Source organism: Ranitomeya imitator, chromosome 4 (genome assembly GCF_032444005.1).
Source record: "Ranitomeya imitator isolate aRanImi1 chromosome 4, aRanImi1.pri, whole genome shotgun sequence".
Classification (NCBI taxonomy): domain Eukaryota; kingdom Metazoa; phylum Chordata; class Amphibia; order Anura; family Dendrobatidae; genus Ranitomeya; species Ranitomeya imitator.
In genome coordinates, this window is record NC_091285.1 from 694,408,808 (window position 1) to 694,433,834 (window position 25,027).

Below are 25,027 nucleotides of genomic sequence, written 5' to 3' on the forward strand. Positions count from 1 at the left end.
ATTCTGTCTTCTGCCACATCAGATCAGATAACAAAAGCCTGGTGACAGATTCCCTTAAAGGTTTGATACAAAAAAATTGTTTTGCCTACTGGGGAGCAAATGGATATAATTTGTGTAATGCCGCGGTAGCACCGTACGCAGTGAAGAGGCAGTGACCCACAAAGTTCAAACACAAAAGTTTCTTTAATGTGTTATCTTCACACATAAAGCTGCATAGCATTTTATAGTACACGTCATCAAAGTTCAATACACACAGTTGCATCTCGTCTCAGTGCCCGTTTCATAGCACTACACGTCATATGGTTTTTAAATTGCAGTCCCTAAACACGCAGAACCTCTCCTTGTCCAGGATCCATGGGGCGACTGCACGCCATATTACAGTCTCCAAATACAGCTTCATATGTTGCAGACACTACACATGCCAGTCCTCCACTGACTATCACGATACTGGGAGGAAAATCCGCGAAGTTGACCCTCTGGGTTGCGGCTTCAGAGCCTCCGAGGACGAGCGGACCAGATGAATCCACACCCTATACAGGGAGTGTTTGGAACAGGCCAAAGGAGGATGAAGACCACAACTGGCGGAGCCAAAGGGGCTACTAAGGGCTTGGCCAAGGAAGAGGAGAAGATGGTAAAGAAAGAGACTTGGAGCAGGCAGGAACGGAAGGGACCATGGGCGGGCAGGTAAAGCAGAGAACACAGGGCAGGCAGGAACGGAGGGGACACTGGACTGATAGGTATGGCAGAGAACACAGAGCAGGTGGGAGCAGTGGAGACAAAAGGCTGGTGGAAATGGAAGAGACACAGAGGTAGCAGGAATGGCAGAGAACACAGAGCTGGCAGGAATGGCAGGGATCACTGGACTGGCAGGAACGACGGGGAACACAGGACTGGATGGAAGTGGCAAAGGCACAGGGCTGGAAGAAATGACAGAGACAATATGAAAGGGACAAGGCAAAGACAAAGGACTGACAGGAGCGGCTGACGCACGGGGCTGGAAGGAATAACAGAGACAATATGGAAGGGATGAGGCAGAGACAAAGCAAAGGAGACAGCGACAGGGAGCCTGAGGAACCAAAGAAGGCACCAGCAAGAAAGCTGGCGAGACAAATAGATACTTAGACGTCTTACCTGACAAGACGCAGAACAGAAATATCAGATGGGCGCCGCCATGTTGGGGTGGAGTCACCGGGTCACGAATTCCCAGAAGCTCCAGCAGCGAAAAGAGTGCATCTATGCATGCTCGGCCCGCTGAGGAGACGAGAGCCAGTGAACCCGGACGGACGACAGCGAGGCACAGCATCGGGAGCGCACCGGCCAGAGAGGTGAATATCGGACAACGTGACAGTGACTAGTTCCCGTGTGTGTCCTGCACTGCTGTATCGCAGTCTCTTTACTCACACAGCCGTACACAGCCCAGGATATCCTCTGGATAGCAGCCGGGCACCATATCCACCTGTTTGCAATCGTTACAGATGCCAGTCCTCTTTCGGGCAAAGGACATCCACCTCTGGTTCACCTCCAGGCACAGAACTGTCCACAATCAACTTTTTTGGGCACAGGACATCCACCTCTGGGCACCGGACTGTCAACATCCGAGACCAGTTACCATGGACGACTTGCATCGCTGTGTACACTGCGGGTGCCCAGCTATTCAGCTGCCATAGCTGCTGGCTCCCCTGGCCTGTGCTGCTTCACACATTCAGCCAGCGCTCTGCAGGCCTCTGCTCTGCACAACAGCACACACCAGACTGACACTGACATTGCACCTGACACCTGACACACCCATACTCATTACTTCAGGGTTTTTAACAAACAAACCTGTGGCTTTCAGCCACATGGAAAACCCTGATCGGAAATCAGTGAATGCCATGCACACCTATGGACTTCATCCATCTCCACGCACAATCTGGGGAAAACACACAGCGATCCTTACCTGTGACATGAGTCACTGCCTCACAATTGTTTTAGGCAGAAATGTCAGACTTGAAGAACCTCTGAGGAAGCCACAAGTTCAGTGGTGATATGTTGGGACTATTCCTTTCTCTGCTGCTCGTCCGCTTATATATATTATGCTCTATGTATGCTTCACACTTGTCTTTTTTAGACTTTTCTTTTTGCATTTTTCAGAATATGAATCTCCTCCTATCCAAACCCAATCACAACCCCAATGGCAATATGCTGATGCCTACCACGATATGCACGCTCCATCCATATCCTCTGTTCCCCGCGAACTGGAAAACCTGACAAAGGTCAGAAATCTCTGTACCCAAAAGTCCACCATTTGTCTGGTACAGATATTAGATTTGAGTAATCCATATAATTATTTATTATGTATTTATTTCAGGTACAAGAAATTATATTTAAAGACGAAGGTAAAATAATGTCCTAGCGTTATAATTTACAATAATCCTTTTCTAGAGCTTCTAAAATAGGTATTAATAGGAAGTAATAGCATGCAACTTTAAAATTGATTTCTTATTGAAAATTCTCTCCATTCTCAACAACTGATGGCTGTTAAAGGTCACTGCTGGTTACTTAAAGGATTCCGCCATCTTTGCATTTTATCAGGAGTGGGCCAATTTCATAGACAATGAGTGAAGAATTGCCAGCCCTTTTCTATACAGGAGCTGCTGTGACACTGGAAGATCTGTTCAGCTTCAGTGCCACTGAGCATTTGCCACGCGGCAGAGGAAGAGGAGTCTCAGCATCTGAGGGAGTTCAGTTATGCTGCTGGTCCAAGCTGTCAATCATGAGGAGAGCATTGCCCCCTGACAAGCAGGAAGCAGGAAGGCAGATGAGCCGTGTGCTCCAGAAGATTGAAGAGAAGAACCCTTTATTTTTAAAAGTGGCGCAGACTACCATAAATCCCTCCACCCTATTTAAGGGTGAAGAACTTGTGTGTGGCCTCATGCAGTGGGAAAACTAAGTATTTGATTCCCTACCCATTTCATAAGTTCCCCATCCACAAAGAATGGAGAGGTCTGTAACTTTTTTCTTAGGTACACTTCAAGGAGTTCAGCAGGATTGTGCACAGTAAACTACGGTACAGATAGTGTCAGCTTGGCGCCGTTATACTGATTACATTGATACCTGGTGATGAAATCTGTCTTGTGGTTGTTGTGTAATCTTTATTTTCAGTTTTCAGTTTCAACCACCATTAGTCAGCGGCAAGCAGACGCTCCTGGGACTAAGTCCTGATTTTCTCCATCTGAGCATGCCCGAGAGACGATCTCTCATTGGAGGTTGGAGGTCACATGCTCAGGACCTCAAGCAGCTTGGATTGGGCCATCTGCAAGGTCCAGGAAGGCTGCGGGGCTTTAAAAGGATCGCACGGCCACAAAATCATGGCGTGTATGGATGCATGAATGTTACTGGTGCAAGCTCCTAATTATTCCCCTTCCCTCATGTTGTGTCTGAGTTAGGGTGACTGGAGCTAATACAGCACCAAATAGTCCATTGCCAGCACCGTGCATGATAACCAGCGTCTATCAATGGTGTTCGCCAGTGCGACGCCATGCGCAACCAGTGCGCTTAATTCATTAGTCAGTGTGTTTAGTGCGATGCTGCCTGCATTCTGTGTTCTAAATCTTTAGTCAGGAGTATTCCAGGCATCGCTGGTGCGACACCATGCGCTTAGTGGGTCTAGAGAGACTCTTACCCCACGTCCTTGGGGCTGAGTCTTGTGAGCGAACACTAGCGCTGATTCAGCTGTGCCCTGTGACAGCTAACAGGGTACTGCATTGGTGCTCTGTGGTACTGTGGCTCTGTGAAGCAACAGAGCTAATCGCAAGTACACACCGGGTGACAGCTAACCCACGTGTGTCCAGGGCGATACCGCCACATTGTAGCCGCCATTAGGCCAGGATCACACATGCGAGAAATACATCCGAGTCTCGCATGGTAATCCCCGGCCCTGCCACCTGCACTCCGGAGCGGAGCATGCAGCCGCATAGCTATACATGGAGCCGCACTCTCGGCTCCTGAGTGTCGGGTGCAGGGCCGGGGATTACCATGCGAGACTCGGATGTACAGTACAGACCAAAAGTTTGGACACACCTTCTCATTTAAAAATGTTTCTGTTTTTTCATGACTATGAAAATTGTACATTCACACTGAAGGCATCAAAACTATGAATTAACACATGTGGAATTATATACTTACCAAAAAAAGTGTGAAACAACTTAAAATATGTCTTATATTCTAGGTTCTTCAAAGTAGCCACCTTTTGCTTTGATGACTGCTTCGCACACTCTTGGCATTCTCTTTATGAGCTTCAAGAGGTAGTCACCGGGAATGGTTTTCACTTCACAGGTGCGCCCTGTCAAGTTTAAATAAGTGGGATTTCTTGCCTTATAAATGGGGTTGGGACCATCAGTTGTGTTGTGCAGAAGTCTGGTGGATACACAGCTGATTGTCCTACAGAATAGACTGTTAGAATTTATATTATGGCAAGAAAAAAGCAGCTAAGCAAAAAAAAAAACGAGTGGCCATCATTACTTTAAGAAATGAAGGTCAGTCAGTCCGAAAAATTGGGCAAACTTTGAAAGTGCCCCTAAGTGCAGTGGCAAAAACCATCAAGCGCTACAAAGAAACTGGCTCACATGAGGACTATCCCAGGAAAGGAAGACCAAGAGTCACCTCTGCTTCTGAGGATAAGTTTATCTGAGTCACCAGCCTCAGAAATCGTAGGTTAACAGCAGCTCAGATTAGAGACCAGGTCAATGCCACACAGAGTTCTAGCAGCAGACACATCTCTACACCTGTTAAGAGGTGACTTTATGAAGCAGGCCTTCATGGTAAAATAGCTGCTAGGAAACCACTGCTAAGGACAGGCAACAAGCAGGAGAGACTTGTTTGGGCTAAAGAACACAAGGAATGGACATTAGACCAGTTGAAATCTGTGCTTTGGTTTGATGAGTCCAAATTTGAGATCTTTGGTTCCAACCACCGTGTCTTTGTGTGATGCAGAAAAGGTGAATGGATGGACTCTACATTCCTGGTTCCCACCGTGAAGCATGGAGGAGGCAGTGTGATGGTGTGGGGGTGCTTTGCTGGTGACACAGTTGGGGATTTATTCAAAATTGAAGGCATACTGAATCAGCATGCCTACCACAGCATATTGCAGCGGCATGCTATTCCATCCGGCTTGCGTTTAGTTGGACCATCATTTATTTTTCAACAGGACAATGACCCCAAACACACCTCCAGGCTGTGTAAGGGCTATTTGACCAAGAAGGAGAGTGACGGGTGTCATGATATGTACTTTTGCCCTGTCCTGTATTTGAATAATATGCCATTTGATGTATGTAACTGTTCTCTGGTTTCTATTAGCTGTAATTTATGTATTTTCTTGTGCTGGGAGTTCACCTGTAACAATATGTCTCCTTCCCCCAATACTTGCAGCCCTAAGCTATAATGTCATTAAGCTTTGTCAACACCACTAGTGACAGAATAGCCATTCTTCCTCACAGCAGGTGGCTAGTCAAATGTACATACTACATAGACTACTTGGAGCCCACCAGTCTAGAATCTTCTGGTGGACCCAACCATTGAATAGAAGGTGTGAACCCCCCTTCATGGGCGGATCCCAGGAGCTCAGACAATCCATTCTTATTTTGAGATCAGATGTGAGTTGATCCTTGAAGGAGAAGGAGTGGGGATTCTTAGCTGAGGCAAGACCCCACGCCCATCTGGGACTGCGGAAGCGAACGGGGCGAGACTTGAGCTGAGGACATATCTCGTCATTCGTGAGATTGTTTTTGGATCCCTTGGACTCGTGTGGACTATTGCTTTGTTAGTTGGCACAAGGACTATCGGGAGGTGCCCCCGAACCTGTTCTGTTGGACTAATTGTGGACTCTGTAGATCTACCTGCATTTGTTGTTCCAGTGTTCTTGATAATAAATCTGTGGAATCATCCCTTGGCCTGTTGCCCCTTCTTGCTCTGCCGTACACCCCGTCACAACGGGGTGCTACACCAGATGACCTGGGCTCCACAGTCACCAGACCTGAACCCAATCGAGATGGTTTGGGGTGAGCTGGACCGCAGAGTAAAGGCAAAAGGGCCAACAAGTGCTAAGCATCTCTGGGAACTCCTTCAAGATTGTTGGAAGACCATTCCCGGTGACTACCTTTTGAAGCTCATCAAGAGAATGCCAAGAGTGTGCAAAGTAGTCATCAAAGCAAAAGGTGGCTACTTTGAAGAACCTAGAATATAAGACATAATTTCATTTGTTAAGTATATAATTCCACATGTGTTAATATATAGTTTTGATGCCTTCAGTGTGAATGTACAATTCTCATGGTCATGAAAATACAGAAAATTCTTTAAATGAGAAGGTGTGTCCAAACTTTTGGTCTGTACTGTATTTCTCCCATGTGTGATCCCGGCCTTACTGAGCAGCACTTTACATCTCTGCACGGTGGACCCCAGGCTGCAAACACACCTTATTATTCTTTATTTATTTGGTGTGTTCCGCCAGCCCTAATAAAGTGTACCTACGATAAAAATTACAGACCTCTCCATTCTTTGTAGGTAGGAAAACTTGGAAAATCGGCAGCGTATCAAACACTTATTTTTCCCCACTTTATTTACCCCATTAAACCAGTCAGAAAGTAGTAAAGTAAAACTAATGTGATCCTAAAACTGTGAGTTCAGGGTGTCCCAGCTGAATATCATAAGATATCATATGTTTTAGTTTTTTTGTTTTTTTCATGGCTCAGTTTCACTCTTAGTTTTCTTGTCATAAATTTGGATTGTACTTAAATATACTTTTACTGCAGTTATGCATATTTTAGTCTTTCAGACCCGTGATGGGAAAACCTTTCTCTCAGTTCATCAAGAAGTATTAAATTCTAAAACAACCTTATACCTTCATCTCAGAGACTCCTACAATAAAGATATAGTTCGGCTCGATTTGATCCCCAATGTTGAAGCCGGTGGTCAGAACTCGTATGTAAGTATTGTAAAGTCATAGATTTTTTTTTTATAGATTAGTATGATTGGGTAGTTATAAAGCACAAGTATTTTACCAAAGAAACTGTCCACAATTTCATTCGTGGGGATGAAGTTAAGGGAGGAGCAGATGTAGGGTTGTTCTAAAGGCCTTCCTGTAAGACAACTGTTATATATGATAGATGGCAGGTGGGGACTGCCCAGAAGTTCTGAGTTCTGAGTTACACCTGCAGTGCCTTGCGAAAGTATTCGGCCCCCTTGAACTTTTCAACCTTTTCCCACATATCCTGCTTCAAACATAAAGATACCAAATGTAAATTTTTGGTGAAGAATCAACAAGTGGGACACAATTGTGACGTTGAACGAAATTTATTGATTATTTCAATTTTTTGTGGAAATTCAAAAACTGAAAAGTGGGGCGTGCAATATTACTCGGCCTCTTTAACTTAATACTTTGTTGCGCCATCTTTTCCTGTGATTACAAGTCACTTGGGGTATGTCTCTATCAGTTTTGTACTTGGAGAGACTGAAATTCTTGCCCATTCTTCCTTGGCAAAAAGCTCGAGCTCAGTGAGGTTGATGGAGATCGTTTGTGAACAGCAGTTTTCAGCTCTTTCCACAAATTCTCGATCGGATTGAGGCCTGGACTCTGACTTGGCCATTCTAACACCTGGATACAATTATTTGTGAACCATTCCATTGTATATTTTGCTTTATGTTTGGGATCATTGTCTTGTTGGAAGAAAAATCTCCGTCCCAGTCTCAGGTCTTTTGCAGACTCCAACAGGTTTTCTTCAAGAATGGTCCTGTATTTGGCTCCATCCATCTTCCCATCAATTTGAACCATCTTCCCTGTCCCTGCTGAAGAAAAGCAGGCCCAAACCATGATGCTGCCACCGCCATGTTTGACAGTGGGGATGGTGTGTTCAGGGCAGTGGCGTAGGAAGGGGGATGCGGGGGGGGGGGGCGGTCCGCCCCAGGCGGCACAATGCGGGGGGCGGCCGGCGCTGCAGGAGAAGAAAAAAAAAAAAAAAAAAAAAAAAGACGCCCCTTTAAATCTTCGGGCGGCGCCGTCCGCCGCCACGACCAGGGCCAGCTCCCCCCACCACCGGACCCCGCCCCCCGCTCTATACTCACCTCTCCTGGTTCCTGCGGTGCCGGCAGCTGCAGCGTCCTCTGACTCTGCGACGTCTCAGAGCAGAGGGCGCGATGACGTCACTACTGTGCGCGCCGCTCTGCCTCTCTGTCCTGAGCGTCGCAGAGCCGAAGAGACGCTGACTGGCTGCACCGGACCTGCGCTAGGAACGGGAGAGGTGAGGATTTTACTTTTTTTTTTTTTTCTTTATGTCTGACTGTCTGGGGCTGGGGGCTGGGGCAATGCTGGACACACTGGGGCAATACTGGAGACCATGGGGCAGATTGCTGGACACACTGGGGCAGTACTGGAGACCATGGGGCAGAATGCTGGACACACTGGGGCAGTACAGGAGACCATGGGGCAGAATGCTGGACACACTGGGGCAGTACTGGAGACCATGGGGCAGATTGCTGGACATACTGGGGCAATACAGGAGACCATGGGGCAGATTGCTGGACACACTGGGGCAATACATGAGACCATGGGGCAGATTGCTGGACACACTGGGGCAATACATGAGACCATGGGGCAGATTGCTGGACACACTGGGGCAATACAGGAGACTATGGGGCAGATTGCTGGACACACTGGGGCAATACTGGAGACCATGGGGCAGATTGCTGGACACACTGGGGCAATACAGGAGACCATGTGGCAGAATGCTGGACACACTGGGGCAATACAGGAGACCATGGGGCAGATTGCTGGACACACTGGGGCAATACAGGAGACCATGGGGCAGATTGCTGGACACACTGGGGCAATACTGGAGACCATGGGGCAGAATGCTGGACACACTGGGGCAATACAGGAGACCATGTGGCAGAATGCTGGACACACTGGGGCAATACAGGAGACCATGGGGCAGATTGCTGGACACACTGGGGCAATACTGGAGACCATGGGGCAGAATGCTGGACACACTGGGGAAATACTGGAGACCATGGGGCAGAATGCTGGACACACTGGGGCAATACAGGAGACTATGGGGCAGATTGCTGGACACACTGAATACTGGAGACCATGGGGCAGATTTCAGGACACATTGAGGCAATGCTGGAGACCCTGGGCAGACTTCTGGACATACTGGGGCAATACTGGAGACCATGGGGCAGATTGCTGGACACACCGGGGCAATACTGGAGACCATGGGGCAGAATGCTGGACACACTGGGGCAATACTGGAGACCATGGGGCAGAATGCTGGACACACTGGGGAAATACTGGAGACCATGGGGCAGAATGCTGGACACACTGGGGCAATACAGGAGACTATGGGGCAGATTGCTGGACACACTGAATACTGGAGACCATGGGGCAGATTTCAGGACACATTGAGGCAATGCTGGAGACCCTGGGCAGACTTCTGGACATACTGGGGCAATACTGGAGACCATGGGGCAGATTGCTGGACACACCGGGGCAATACTGGAGACCATGGGGCAGAATGCTGGACACACTGGGGCAATACAGGAGACCATGGGGCAGATTGCTGGATACACCGGGGCAATACTGGAGACCATGGGGCAGAATGCTGGACACACTGGGGCAATACAGGAGACCATGGGGCAGATTGCTGGACACACTGGGGCAATACTGGAGACCCTGGGGCAGATTTCTGGACACATTGAGGCAATGCTGGAGACCCTGGGGCAGACTTCTGGACACACTGGGGCAATGCTGGACACTGGGGCAGATTGCTGGACACACTGGGGGTAATATGCTGGACACACTGGGGCAATGCTGGACACTGGGGGTAATATGCTGGACACACTGGGGCAGACTGCTGGACACACTGGGGAAAGGCTGGACACTGGGGCAGATTGCTGGACACACTGGGGGCAGTGCTGGACATACTGGGGCAGATTGCTGGACACACTGGGGGTAATATGCTGGACACACTGGGGCAGATTGCTGGACAACATGGGGGTAATATGCTGGACACACTGGGGCAGATTGCTGGACAACATGGGGGTAATATGCTGGACACACTGGGGGCAGGACTTGAGGCATGGGCAGAATGTAGATACGGGGCATGATTGGAGACACGGGGCAGGATTGGATCATGGGGCAGGACGGATACGATGGAGGCTCGTGGGGCAGGATGTGGAGATCATATGGGGTAGAATGGATACTCATGAGGGCAGGATGCGAGAACATATGGCTGGAGCCAGGAATGAGAAACGGGGCCAGGGTGGGGAATATTATTACCATAGGGGCTAATTAAGGGATATTATTACTGCAGTGATGTATTTATTTTATTTTTTGAGTATACTGTTTTAAATGGGGGGGCGGTCCTGTTACTGTGCAGAGTGACACTATATCACCTTTTTTTCTTCATGTGATGTAATGTAGAAGTTGTGAAAAATTAAGTAATGTGTTCTGCAAACGGAGCTCGAGATAACTGTGTTATTTCCTGCAGAAACGAGTCCTGGCTGGAAGGAATGATGGCGGTCTGTGCTGGATGAAAGATGAAGGACTTCACCTAGAGACGTCACTGGTGAGTCAGTGTTACCTATACACTGACACTATACACTGTATACTATATAGAGGTCCTGTGTATAATGTCACCAGTGATCTCTGTATTACCTCTACACAGACACTGCATACTAAGTACAGATCTCCTGTGAATACTGGCACTTATGGTGATAGTATTGTGGTTTTTTTTTTATTACTGATCAGTATTGTAGTATTCAGTCACTATGTGGTGGTAATATGTGGTCTGGAAATGGTGTTGTGGTATTTGTCCCTTGTATGTAGTATTATTCGGTCACTATGTGGCCTGGTCATGGTGTGGTGGTATTAAGTCACAGGTGTGGCATGTGGGGGTGACACCATTAGGCCCAGTTTAAGTTCTACAAAACAGGAAAACCGTATTTGGTAACCTTTGTGTGTATTGAGCCGGGGGGGGGGGGGGGCGCCAAACTCGGGAACAGCCCCGGGCGGCAAAAGCTCTAGCTACGCCTCTGGTTCAGGGTGATGCGCTGTGTTGCCTTTATGCCAAACATATCATTTGGCATTGTTGCCAAAAAGTTTGATTTTGGTTTTATCTGACCAGATCACCTTCTCCCACATGTTTGGTGTGTCTCCCAGGTGGCTTGTGTTAGGTGATGAATTCCCGCTTCTGCACAGGGGGAATCTCGAGCCATCTCCGCTGCGGTCTCCCACCCTTCTCCAGCCGCAGTGGAGCCGTCGGTCCCAGCTTCTGGCTCAGGCAGATACTCTGCGCCTGGTTACTGCTGTTCTTTCAACTTCTGACATTATAGCCAGTACTGGTCAGCGGCGAGCAGACGTCTCTGGGACTAAGTCCTGCTTTTCCCCTTCTGAGCATGCCCAAGATAAGACCTCTCATTGGAGGTCAGGGGTCATATGCTCAGGTACTGCAGCAGCTCCCATTGGTCCTCTAGGAAGGTCCTGAGGTTGCTCAGGTACTGTGGCAGCTCTTATTGGTCCTCTAGCCCCTTCACGACATGCACCATATTAGTACTGCACATGTCGTGTCTACCCCTTTGATGTGGGATCCGACGGAGAGCTCACATCAAAGTTGCGACATGTCAGCTGTTTTGTACAGCTGACATATGCGTGCAATAGCGGCGGGTGAAATTGCGATTCCCCCGCTGCTATTAACCTGTTAAATGCCGCTGTCAAACGCTGACAGCGACATTTAACTACCGTTCCGGCCGCGCGACCGGAAATGAGCGCATTGCCGACCCCCGTCACATGATCGGGGGTCGGCGATGTGTCAGGACAGTAGCCCTAGAGGTCTTTGAGATCTCTATAGTTACTGATGCCGGCCTGCTGTGAGCGCCACCCTTTGACCACTGCTCATAGCAAGCCTGCATTTCAGCCACATAGCAGTGATCTGATGCTATGTAGCAGAGCCGATCCAGTGGAGCCAGGTTCTAGCCTCCCATAGAGGCTATTGAAGCATGGAACAAGTTAAAAAAAAAGTTTTTAAAATATGAAAAAAATAAAAAAAATATAAAAGTCTAAATCAACCCCCTTTCACCCCATCGTAAATAAAACAATAAAAAAAATCAAAACTAGACATATTATTAAGCTGATCGCTAAGCAGCGTAGCGAGAAAAAAATTTTAAATGCCAGAATTACGTTTCTTTGGTCGCCGCGACACTGCATTAAAATGCAATAACGGGCGATCAAAAGAACGTATCTGCACAAAAATGGTATCATTAAAAAAGTCAGCTCGGCACGCAAAAAATAAGCCCTCAAAAAAACTCAGATCACGAAAAATGGAGACACCACGGGTATTGGAAAAATGGCGCAGTGTTTTTTTAGCAAAGTTTTTTATTTTTTTTCACCACTTAGATAAAAAATAACCTAGACATGTTTGGTGTCAATGAACTTGTAATGACCTGGAGAATCATAATATTATCTGGTCAGTTTTAGCATTTAGTGAAGCTAGAAAAAAAGCCAAACAAAAAACAAGTGGGGGATTGCACTTTTTTTGCAATTTCACCACACTTGGAATTTTTTTCCCGTTTTCGAGTAGAAGACATGGTAAAACCAATGGTGTCGTTCAAAAGTACAATTTGTCCCGCAAAAAATAAGCCCTCACATAGTAAACATGTTATGGCTCTGGGAAGGAGGGGAGCGAAAAGCGATAACGCAAAAACAAAAAGGGCCGCGGCGGAAGGTGCTAGGAAGGTCCTAAAGTTGCTGCAGCTATAAAAGGTTTGCATGGTCATGCGCTAGTATCAACATGTGTATGAGCTTTGCTATTAGCCCCTAGAACACCGGCACCTCCGGCGAGGAGTTTTGTATGAATGTATTAAGGGCTGGCTCATAGCCTCTAGATTTCCGGTTCCACTGGAGAGGAGGTTTTGTGTTCTTCTCTGAGTGCCTGACCACTGACTGCCATCAGCTCAGCAGTTACCTGTGTTCCCCTGTGATGTTAACAGGGCACAGCTCTTCTTTCTGTGCAACTCTGTGAAGTAACAGAGTTCGCTTATACCGCCATATAGTGCCGTCATTTGCTAGCAGCAGATTCCTCCTGCACAGTGGACCCCGGGCTGTGAACACACCAATAAAGCATCTATGTTTACTCGGTGCGTTCCACTAGCCTTAACAGCTTGTTGCAAACTTTAAACAACACTTTTTATAGATATCTTTGAGAAATGGCTTTCTTCTTGCCACTCTTCCATAAAGGCCAGATGTTTGTAGTGTATGACTGATTGTTGTCCTATGGACAGACTGTCCCACCTCAGCTGTAGATCTCTGCAGTTCATCCAGAGTGATCATGGGCCTCTCGGCTGCATCTCTGATCAGTCTTCTCCTTGTTTGAGATGAAAGTTTAGAGGGACGGCTGGGTCTTGGTAGATTTGCAGTGGTATGATACTCCTTCCATTTCAATATGATCGCTTGCACAGTGCTCCTTGGGATGTTTAAGGTTTTGGAAATCATTTTGTATCCAAATCCGGCTTTAAACTTCTCCACAACAGTATCACGGACCTGCCTGTTGTGTTCCTTGGTCTTCATGATGCTCTCTGTGCTTTAAACAGAACCCTGAGACTATCACAGAGCAGGCGCATTTATACGGAGACTTGATTACACACAGGTGGATTATATTTATCATCATTAGTCATTAAGGACAACATTGGATCATTCAGAGATCCACAATGAACTTCTGGAGTGAGTTTGCTGCACTGAAAGTAAAGGGGCCGAATAATATTGCACGCCCCACTTTTCAGTTTTTGAATTTCCACAAATATTTAAAATAACCAATAAATTTGATTCAACTTCACAATTGTGTTCCACTTGTTGTTGATTCTTCACCAAAAATTTACATTTGGTATCTTTATGTTTGAAGCCTGATATGTGGGAAAAGGTTGAAAAGTTCAAGGGGGCTGAATACTTTCTCAAGGCACTGTATATATGTCCCCCTGCATAGACCTGTACAACCTAAATCCTCTAGAAATGGGCACATTTATTTGACTGGAATTAAATTCTACACACATTTTACATATAGTAGAATCCTCATTCCCATTCATTCAGATTTATACTCACCTCGCTGCTTATCTCTCTGGTTGCCCCTGCTGCTCCCTACCTTCTGTCCATTTCTCTGCACCTTTTTTGTGTTGGTTCTTTGACCGGTGTTCAATCTGGACCAAGGCTTCCGTCCACGTACAGAACTTGGAGTTCCATGCGCATGCCCTGGAGCCTACTCGTGTCTGATAGAAGCATATGGCACATTAAAGGTGCTTAGAACTGGACAGCAAATAGGAAGCAGCAAGGATGTAAGGTGAGAATGTCTTTTTAGCTTTTTTTCTGGCAACAGCCTCTCTGGCCACCACCTCCACTACCTGTCCGCTGTCCAGTCCCCTCTGTGAATAACCTCTGCTAATCAAATATTCTGATAAAATGTGTGTGGACAGGATAATTTAATGTTTTTCAGATCTGCTCATCTCAAATACCCTCTGTTCAATTAATGACTAGATGGTTTGGAATCAATTTACAAGGTTCAAGATCTTCAACCAATGGAACCGGTAGAGAGGAAAGTTGGTCTGATGACCTTTATTCACAGATATCCAGCCTTTACATTCTTCATAAATTGGAGAATGCTATCTCCATAACTCGGCCACCTCTATGATAAAGTATAAGGAGAATGCAGTAACAAAACATCAGGAAAGGTGGTCGTTAGACCCCTTTCTTTTGATTTAAATCCAATTTTAATGATCCTTACACATGGCTGCTTTGGCTACTCATTAGCACCCTGCAGCTAGACCTCTAGAAAATAATTCTTGGGAAGCAGGGATGGACCATCAGATCATTTGGTTTTAGTACTGCTTTGAAGAAGAATGAAGAGCATGTAATTTAAGCTGTTCCATTTCATGCTGCCACAATGGAAGTCACTTCATTAATTCAACTTTCTTACCCATAAACAGATGAAGCAAAGGTTATTATTAGGGTTGAGTGACTTTTCTTTTTATAGGATCGGGTCGGGTTTCACGAAATCCGACTTTTTCAAAAGTTGGGTCGAGTGAAATCGGCCGATCCTATAGAAAAGTCGGGGTCGGGGTCGGCCGAAACACGAAACCCAATGCAGTGCATTGGGTTTCCAATGGTTCCCAGGGTTTGAAGGAGAGGAAACTCTCCTTCAGGCCCTGGGATCCATATTTAAGTGTAAAATAAAGAATCAAAATAAAAAATATTGATATACTCACCCTCGGACGCGCCCTGGTTCTCACCGGCAGCCATCCTTCCTAAGAATGAGCGCCTGAAGGACCTTCGATGATGTCGCGGCTTGTGATTGGTTGCGTGAGCGGTCACATGTGCGTCACACGACCAATCACAATCCGCGACGTCATCTAAGGTCCTTCAGGCGCTGATTCTTAGGAAGGAAGGCTGCAGGTTAGAACCAGGGCGAGTCCGAGGGTGAGTATATACCTATTAGGAATATACTCACCCTCGGACGCGACCTCGGACGCTTCCTTCCTAAGAATTAGCGCCTGAAGGACCTTAGATGACGTCGCGGCTTGTGATTGGTCACGTGACGCCCATGTGACCGCTCACGCGACCAATCACAAGCCGTGACGTCATCGAAGGCCCTTCAGGCGCTCATTCTTAGGAAGGAAGGCTGCCGGTGAGAACCAGGGCGCATCCGAGGGTGAGTATATCAATATTTTTTTATTTTTATTCTTTATTTTAAACTTCAATATGAATTCCGATACCAATTCCCGATATCTTAAACATATCGGAACTCGGTATCGGAATTCCGATTCCAGATCAGAAAATCGCCGACCTCATGGCCGACCCCACACAGGGGTCGGGTCGGGTTTCATGAAACCCGACTTTGCCAAAAGTCGGCGACTTCTGAATCTGGCCGACCCGTTTCGCTCAACCCTAGTTATTATAATTCACAATGAACCATCTTGATAATTTTTCATGAAAGATTATCTCACTTAAGGGGAACAAGATAATTTAACATTGCATAAGTCACTGGCCGATGTCTAGTTAGGTGTTGAGTTACACTGTTTTGTGCCATTAGCCCAGTGTTATCTGAATCAAGTTTACCTTTGATTGATCTGTACATCCTACTTTTTTCATTCTGTTTTTTTAGTTGCAGATTGTTGCTCTTCCGATGAACCCTTTGGGATACGTAAAACTAGAATCTGCACCTGGAAACCTGAATATCTGCATTCAGATGGCCAAAGACATGTCTACATTTGTTGCTAGCCTTCCGGTGTTTCTGAATGAGCAGAGGAACATGACCATAGAGGTGAGAGAAATCATAAATTTAAGTCGAGCAATAACATAACTTTCATAACTGGATTCTCTTAATGGTACCAGCTGAGTATGGAGTCTTTTGACAAAGCTTCTTAGGAGAAAAGTCCACAATTATCTCACATCCCACCCAAGAGGACTCATTATCCTTATAGGTCAATGCAAACCCTTTAATGAGTCTTGCAACTTGATTACAAGACAGTTATTTATGTGTGCTTGCTCCTCATCAGTATAGAAATGAATCTAGCTGATTAGCAAACCCTGGAGTAAACTTTGAGGAAGTTCTCTTTAAGGAGAAAAGTTGAGTATGTGTCTTATTCCTCGGTAGTGGGGTATTTTCCATCCATTCTGTCATGCACCATTTCTATGGCATCTCTCCAGTATTCACCGCAGCCTATATTATGTCTTCATACTATATCTCTTGTGTACTAAGAACAATTTTCTTCTTCTCATCCCGGAGATACTAACCATGAACGGGTCTCATCAAATTGCCAAAATAATAAGTGAGAAAGAAGGGAGATCTGCCCAGTTTGTCTTCTCTGAATATTTGGATTGCTGTGCAAAAACTGTAATCCTCGGGGCTTTCCTTTACTTGGTAAGTATGTTTACAGCATTTATTTATTATACGTCTAAGTTATTAGTTATGTTTATAGGATACTAGAATGTTAGAGTTGGAAGGGACCTTCAGGGTCATCGTGGTCAACACCAAGCTCAAAGCAGGATTCACTAAACTATCTCAGACAGATGTCGTGACTGCAGGTATGCACTTTTTATACATGTGGTCACGGGTGGACTAGACATGCAGAGCCTTGCTCAATGCGAGTGTATTGAGTGAGACCAGACAAGTTTAGTTGGAATGTGTCAGGAAATATGCAAATTGCATACTTGTGGTGACATTGCTAGAGATGGTCAAACCTATGGATGCTCAAATGAATGGGGCGCCAGAACATCCAGAGGTTCCCAAACTGTCATCTTTGAGGCAGCGCAGGAAACACAAGCACTGATCAGTGGTAAACGTATGTTACCACCATTGACAGAGCTGCGGTACCCATGATGTCACACAGATGACAACATCTGAGCCACCAGCCGTGACTGGCGGTAAAAAGGTTACAGCCTTCAGCTGTCTGCTTTAGCTTGGTTAGTTATCAAGAATGGTGGGATTTCATGCCATTTTCTAAATAATTTATTTAAATAACATAAAAAACTGCATGAGGACCCCTCTATTTTTATAGCAAGGCAAGATAAAGCTTACACCTAAGGGCTGCAATCTGCTGCTGTCAGCTTTACTTGCGCTGGTTATCAATAAGGCTAGCTTCACATTGCATTAGTGGGTATCCGCTAACGGAATCCGTTACATAGCGCCACTAACGCAATGTAACGGATCCGTTAGCGCACCCATTGACCGCAATGTATGTAATGCATCCCTAACGCATGTCATTATTGGCATGTGTTAGCGATGCTCCGTTATTTTGTGACAGACCTCAGCGTTTTTGGGTCCGTTCTCGCTAGCGCAGATCGGGCATCTGTGCTAGCGCGATCGCATAACGCGATCCCTTTTTGGACATTGCGTTAACGCAGTCCGTTAGCATGTGCGCTAAACGGACTGCACTAACGCAATGTGAACCTAGCCTGATTTTTTTTATTTAATTCAATTTTTTTGCATTGTGCACTGACCAATCACAGCCATGCCCAAACTTGACATGGCTGTGATGGCGCCAGAAGTGCCCACACAGCAAAAAATGTATTGATTGGCTGCGCTCCAGCTTTTTAACAAGCTTTGTTCAGTCTGCCAAACCTGATCAGTAAAATGGACATCCGGTAGAAATCCATGTTCGCGATCCATGCACAGACTCCGAATGTTACCGTCCAGGTTCGCCCATCTCTAGGCACGACCAGCCATTCCCAGCGCCGACACTGGAAAATTCCCATAGTGCGTAGTGGACAAGCCCTTTAAGTAATCAGAGACTTCTGCCTCTTGATTTAAAGTAGTTGTTCAGCCCCCGGCTACAAGTCTTTAGTCACTCAAAGGCATTGTGAGCAAAAAGTGACATTGGCACCATTAAATGCTGCTAACATGAGTGCAGACCCACAATATCCCACGATGAAAATTTACCACAGAAATCAAGAAGACCGTTTACTTTGTAAATTGGCATAGGATTTTTCTGGTGCATTAAAATGTTATATGAAAATATCATTAGACTATGATCAAAATTAGTTTTTTTAATGAGTTTTGCAACAGAAACTCTCCACAGGTGATTGCACGCAGAATCTTACTTGTGGAGTTTTCAAGGCACAGCTTCATAGTTATGTAGGTTGAAAAAAGACCTAGGTCCGTCACGTTCAACCTTTCTCCACTTTTTGCCACAAATGTAACGATAACCCGCAATGTTATGTGTATCCAGGAACATATGTCGTGTGTCCGGCCCTTTTATAAGCTGTTATAGTGTCTGGAATCATGGGCTAAGTACCTATCAATAGAAATATGTCCGATGGCTATAATATTATCCATCAAACAACATTTGGGGAATGGTGAGAGAAATGGAAGGAAGGAAAGGAAAACCACATCTAAAAAGAACCAGAGTAAGCAGGGACCTGTGGAATATGGAGTCATCTAATCATTATTATCGGTTTTTCTGCGTTTTAGAACTTTCGTCTCCATCAGATGTCAAGGGTGGAGAATACTTCAATGAATTTTCAAGACATAGAGCTTGTAGACGGTGTGGATCGATGTGGTTCGAGCGGCCAACCTTTCGGAATACAGAGGGGTGCAGATGATTCTAATAACAGAATTGGCCGCTGCTGTAAATGTGGCCCTGAATGCATGAAGATCTTGTGTGGTCTAGGCGGTGTTATTTTCTTCTGTGCGAATCTCGCCAGTTGCTGCATTAATTGGATGAGACTCTGGCGAATGTGTGTTCGATCTTGATTGCATTTGGACCCTTTGAGAATAAAAAAAATGGTCTTATTTTTGTCCATGAGGTGTGGAAAGCTTCAGCAATTTTTAGAGACATACCTTGGACATTTTTTTTTTTACCAGTTCCCAAGATCTTCACGTGAGACACATTGTCAAGAAATGATGGAAACCTAGAAAAGAAAATGACTACTTTTCAGTCCACATGTCGTTTGGGACCTGTGTGCTACAGGTTGCCAGGACCAAGAAGACATTCTTTCTGATCATTGTGAGGTTACGATTAGGTAATTACATTTTAATTTTTGGAGAGGAGGTGGTGGGTGGGCAGAAATTTTGAAGAGTCACATAATTATGCACAACATAGCACAGAAAAAAAACCATGGATAAGACAGGTGAGATGAAGCAGAATTACCATGAGTGATAAACAGTTATGTCCATAAATATTGGACCAGTTCTTAGATAAGGATTGTTTTATTGTCCTGATTGGGGTCTGGGTCTGTTGTGGTGAGCCCTCATAGTCTGAGGGGCAAGTTCCTAAGTTGATGTAAAAAGATATAAATCCATGCAACACATTCATTCCTCTACTAAGGCTGTCAAAGGTCGTCATCAGTTTATATTCCCAGACTCTTCTGTCTCTCTTAGATTTGAAGCTACCTTTTAACACAAGTAATTTCATGTCCATAATGTTATGATTTGGGAAACAAAAATGTATTGCCACAGGTAGATCCATTCTTTTTTCTCTTATTGCGTGGCAGTGAGAATTCATTCTTGTTCTAAGATTTTGCCCTGTCTCTCCCACATACAGACCCCCAGTTGGACATTTAGTGCAAATAATTAGGTACACCACATTAGCTTCAAATCTAAGAGAGACAGAAGAGTCTGGGAATATAAACTGATGACGACTTTTGACAGTCTTAGTGCAGGAATTAATGTGTCGCATGGATTTATGGCTTTTTACATCAACTAAGGAACTTGCCCCTCAGACTATGAGAGGTCATCACAGACCCCAATCAGAGGGCAATTAAACATTTCTTATCTAAGAACCGGTCCAATATTTATGGACATAAATGTTTCTCACTCATGGTAATTCTGCTTCATGTCACCTGTCTTATCCATGTTTTTTTTCTATACTATGTTGTGCATAAATATGTGATTCTTTAGAATTTCTTTTAGTTTCACCTGATGAAGACGCCTGTGTAGTCTCGAAAGCTGCAATTTGTTACCATCTTTTCAGTTAGCCATTAAAAGGTATCAACCACTGAGGACTCTCAATTCTAAATATTTTTCGAAATTGTGAAAACATTCGTTAGGTGTTTTGGATATTTTGCCTGATGATCAGCACATGAATAAAAATCCAATATAGTTTGTGAATTTTTTATATCATCAATGAACAGTCATCCATTGACCCATTATCATCTTAAGAACCTGTTGTAAAAACGAGCCTTAGTGATTTTATCTGCCTTTATGTTCCCGGTATTTGCACCATGTCAATAAAACAATTCATTTGGAGAGCCAGGAACCTGAGTTATTTTTGGGAATAAACTTTTTAATGGGGCCCCTTGTGTCTGTCAATACTATACTCCAGTGAAAGCCAGCTCATGAGAGACGATGATTTTTGCACTTCTATGTGTATAGCACAAGTAGGCTGGGGTCACACTTGTGAGTTCAATGCGAGAAACTCACGCTAGTCTCTCGCATCAAGTCTTGGCACTGCCGCCGGCTCACGGGACCGGAGGGTTCGGGTGCATAGAAATACATGTAGCCGCATGCTCCAGTCCTGAGTGCCGGCGGCAGTGCCGGGTATTGATGCGAGAGACTCGCGTGAGTTAATTGCATTGAAGTCGCAAGTGTGACCCTGGCCGTATTCAGACAATTGCTGCTTCAAGTATAAAACACAATAAAAAGTGAAAATAAAAGTATTTGAACCTATGAAAAAAATAAAAAAACACAAGTTCAAATTCTCTTCTTTCCCACTGAAAATTAAATAATTGAAAAAAGATTAAAAAATAAATATCGTATTTTTTGGATTATAAGACACACCTTTCCCCCAAATTTGGGGAGAAAATGGAGGTGCTTCATATAATTTGAATATACCTTACCTACTGCGGTGGACCGTAGTCCAAGAGTCGCTGCTGGAGGAGGCAAGAGTGGCTCGTTGCTGCAGGCTGCACGCTGGGATGAGGGGGTGTTAGGAGGTGTGACACTGTGGGTGTTTGGTGGTGTGGGGCTCCACTGACATTTTGTCAAAGCCCAGAACCCCTGTACTTCCATCGTACATTGCGATGGACTCCAGGAAAATGGCTGTCAGGAGCAGCGCATGCACAGATGGAAATTTCGGCACCAAGATGAGATCTCAGCAGCAACCCTGGGACCCTGCTTCACCGCAGACAGCACCAACTGTAAGCAATAAGACGCATGGATTGTAAGAAGCACGCCCACTTTATTTAAAAAAAGTTTTTTGTTCCCCATTTTTCTCCTCAAAATTTAGGGTGCGTCTTATAATCCGGTGCATCTTATAAACCTCAAAATACGGTAATGACTCTATATAATATATGAGTTTCACTTTTTGTCTTAGAGAACTGAAATAAATTAAGTTTTGATGATATTCTAATTTTGTGAGAAGCTCCTGTATATATATTTTTGCGATTGCTGCATTCAGAAAAATCCGATCTATAAAAATATAAAAATAAATTTATCCCATACATTTTTTCTTAAAACATAAGACTTACGGGTTCTTTTTGGACGCAATAAAAACATCAGCTCAAAGTGCAAAATTTAAGCCCTCAACCGGCCCCATATGCTGGTAAGTGAAAACATTACGGGTCTCGAAAAATGGCAACAAAAGCAAAAAAAAAAATTTTCATACAAATTTCCACAACTTAAAAAAATCCTGTACATATTTAGTATCTGCGCACTAGTATTAACCATGAGATTAATATTTCCTGCACAGTTTTACTAAGTAATGAACATGGTAAATAAAAAAGCTCCAAAACAATTGTACAAATGCGCATTTTTTTGCCATTTCAAAGCACTTGGAATTTTGTTTCCCATTTACCATATACTATGTGGTAGAATGAATGATGAGTTTCAAAATTATAACTTGTTCTGCAAATAACCAAGCCCTCATATGGTATATTGATGGAAAAGTAAAAAAAAGAAGTTATGGCTCTTGGAAGATCGGGAGGAAAAAACGAAAACCAAAATGAAACATTGGCCGGCGGTGAAGAGGCTAATATACTTTGGGATTTATTTATATCCCAGAGCTTAGTAAATGTAAAAAAAAAAAAAAAGAAATGATGCTCTCCTCATCGCTTACCTGTTTGGTCCCTCTGTTGTTTGCTGCCCACCATCTATTCCTCCTCTTTGTGCCATTGTGGGCTGCATCTCCTGGCCTGCTCTCTCGAGGTCTTGACTTCCAGCCACAAACAGACCTTCAAAGATCACGGCAAATGACACGGTGAACACCCCGTCCCTGAGGACCGGACGACGGGCAATGAGTAGTGCTGCCTGCTGTACACACTCGTTCTTTCAGCAGTCACACCTGTTACCGGGTTTCTCTGTAGACCATGACTTGTGATGGGAAGTTATCTCCATGGCTTGGTCGTGGCTGGAAGCTGAGGGGACACACAGGTGAGCAGTGAGGTGACCATTATTTAGGTTTACTTTTGGCTGGCAACCATTTAGCAGAATCCAAGCTGAGTGCGCATACACACATCTGTACAGACTTTTTGTATATCCTAGTAGAATTGAGTTCTACTTGAATAACGTCACTCATCTCTACAAACAGTCCCACCAGTTGAAGTCTTACAGTGTGCTGACAAAATACAGCATGAGAACACTGTGCATCTCTAGAGAGGCGGCATCTACACATTAGACCACATGATGAGGATCAAGGGAGAGAATTGTTATCATGTTGAGCTCAAACTGAGAATAAAGTGTGTGGGTGGGAGATCAGGGGACTAAGGGGTAACATTGCTCCTTGTGATGAGCGACAATCCAAGCTAGACATGTCAGAGTGAAGGGACTTATAAGCCATGCATGCTCCTCTGCACAGGCACTTTATTATGAGGGCAATCTGGGCTACCTACCAGGGCTCGAGGTTGCGAGGGGTCCATGACCAGTTTGCCCTCATTACAATGTCCCTGCAGGGACCCTTCCTGGAGCTCTGCTGACAGGATCTCCCGTAGGCTCTGCTGTGACGTGCAGCACAATGATATCATCATCCGACACGCACCAGCATATACGCGCGGGCCACTAGTAGAGTTGGAGCCTCATGGACCAGAACACAGCGCCGGGGGAACGGGAGCGAGGTGAATATATGTGTTTATTTTTAATAAATATGTGTATGAGATGTGTGTCTATATATATATATATATATATGAGCTATGTGATGGCTTGTACTGTATATAGGTTGCTATGTGGGGGTTTTATGCTGCATATAGAGAGTTATATAGGTGCTCATAATGTATATTCAAAGCTTGTGAAGGCTCGCACTATATATAGGAGCATATGGGAGCTCATATTGTTTATAGGGAGCTATGTGCGGGCTCATACTGCATATAGGAGTTATGTAGGGGCTCACACTTTATATAGAGGCTATGCGTGGGCTCATACTGTATATAAGAGGCTATGTTTGGGCTCAAACTGTATATAGGCAGCTACATGCAGGCTTTTACTTTATGTAGGGGCTACATACAGGCTCATGCTGTATATAGGAGGCTATGTGCGGGCTCATACTCTATATAGTAAACTATATGGGGGCTCAAAATATATATAGGAGCTATGAGCGGGCTCATACTGTATAGAGAAAACTATATTGGGGGCTCAAAATGTATACAGGAGCTATGTGTGGGCTCATGCTGTATATAGGAGGCTATGTGCAGGCTCATACTCTACATAGAAAAATATATGGGGGCTCACAATGTATACAGGAGCTATGTGTGGGCTCATACTGTATATAGGAGGCTATGTGTGGACTCTTACTGTATATAGGAGGCTATGTGCAGGCTTATACTCTATATAGAAAACTATATGGGGGCTCACAATGTATACAGCAGCTATGTGTGGGCTCATACTGTATATAGGAGGCTATGTGTGGACTCTTACTGTATATAGGAGGCTATGTGCAGGCTTATACTCTATATAGAAAACTATATGGGGGCTCACAATGTATACAGGAGCTATGTGTGGGCTCATACTGTATATAGGAGGCTATGTGCAGGCTTATAATCTATATAGGGGCTACATACAGGCTCATGCTGTATATAGGAGGCTATGTGCAGGCTTATACTCTATATAGGGGCTACATACAGGCTCATGCTGTATATAGGAGGCTATGTGGGAAGTCATACTGTATATAGGAGGCTATGTGCAGGCTTATACTCTATATAGGGGCTACATACAGGCTCATGCTGTATATAGGAGGCTATGTGCAGGCTTATACTCTATATAGGGGCTACATACAGGCTCATGCTGTATATAGGAGGCTATGTGGGAAGTCATACTGTATATAGGAGGCTATGTGCAGGCTTATACTCTATATAGGGGCTACATACAGGCTCATGCTGTATATAGGAGGCTATGTGCAGGCTTATACTCTATATAGGGGCTACATACAGGCTCATGCTGTATATAGGAGGCTATGTGGGAAGTCATACTGTATATAGGAGGCTATGTGCATGCTTATACTCTATATAGGGGCTACATACAGGCTCATCCTGTATATAGGAGGCTATGTGCAGGCTTATACTCTATATAGGGGCTACATACAGGCTCATGCT

At 44.9% G+C, this 25,027-nt stretch overlaps 1 protein-coding gene across 3 annotated transcripts in view; it reads left to right on the forward strand.

Moving 5' to 3' along the window:
• LOC138677390 (uncharacterized) overlaps positions 1-20,756 on the forward strand; it is a 66,916-nt gene extending 46,160 nt beyond the window's left edge. For 2 of the 3 annotated variants that reach the window (XR_011320881.1, XR_011320882.1), the window contains exons 3-9: positions 2,131-2,252; positions 2,348-2,375; positions 6,801-6,958; positions 16,173-16,331; positions 16,797-16,931; positions 18,981-19,764; positions 20,231-20,756. Coding sequence is in view for 1 of the 3 variants with exons in the window: in XM_069767475.1 (XP_069623576.1) it covers positions 2,131-2,252; positions 2,348-2,375; positions 6,801-6,958; positions 16,173-16,331; positions 16,797-16,931; positions 18,981-19,262 (884 nt within the window). In the remaining 2 variants the exon portion in view is untranslated. Of the gene's footprint in view, positions 1-2,130; positions 2,253-2,347; positions 2,376-6,800; positions 6,959-16,172; positions 16,332-16,796; positions 16,932-18,980 lie in introns of all 3 variants that reach the window. The other variant, XM_069767475.1, reaches the window with a different exon arrangement.
• The last annotated feature ends 4,271 nt before the right edge of the window (positions 20,757-25,027 follow it).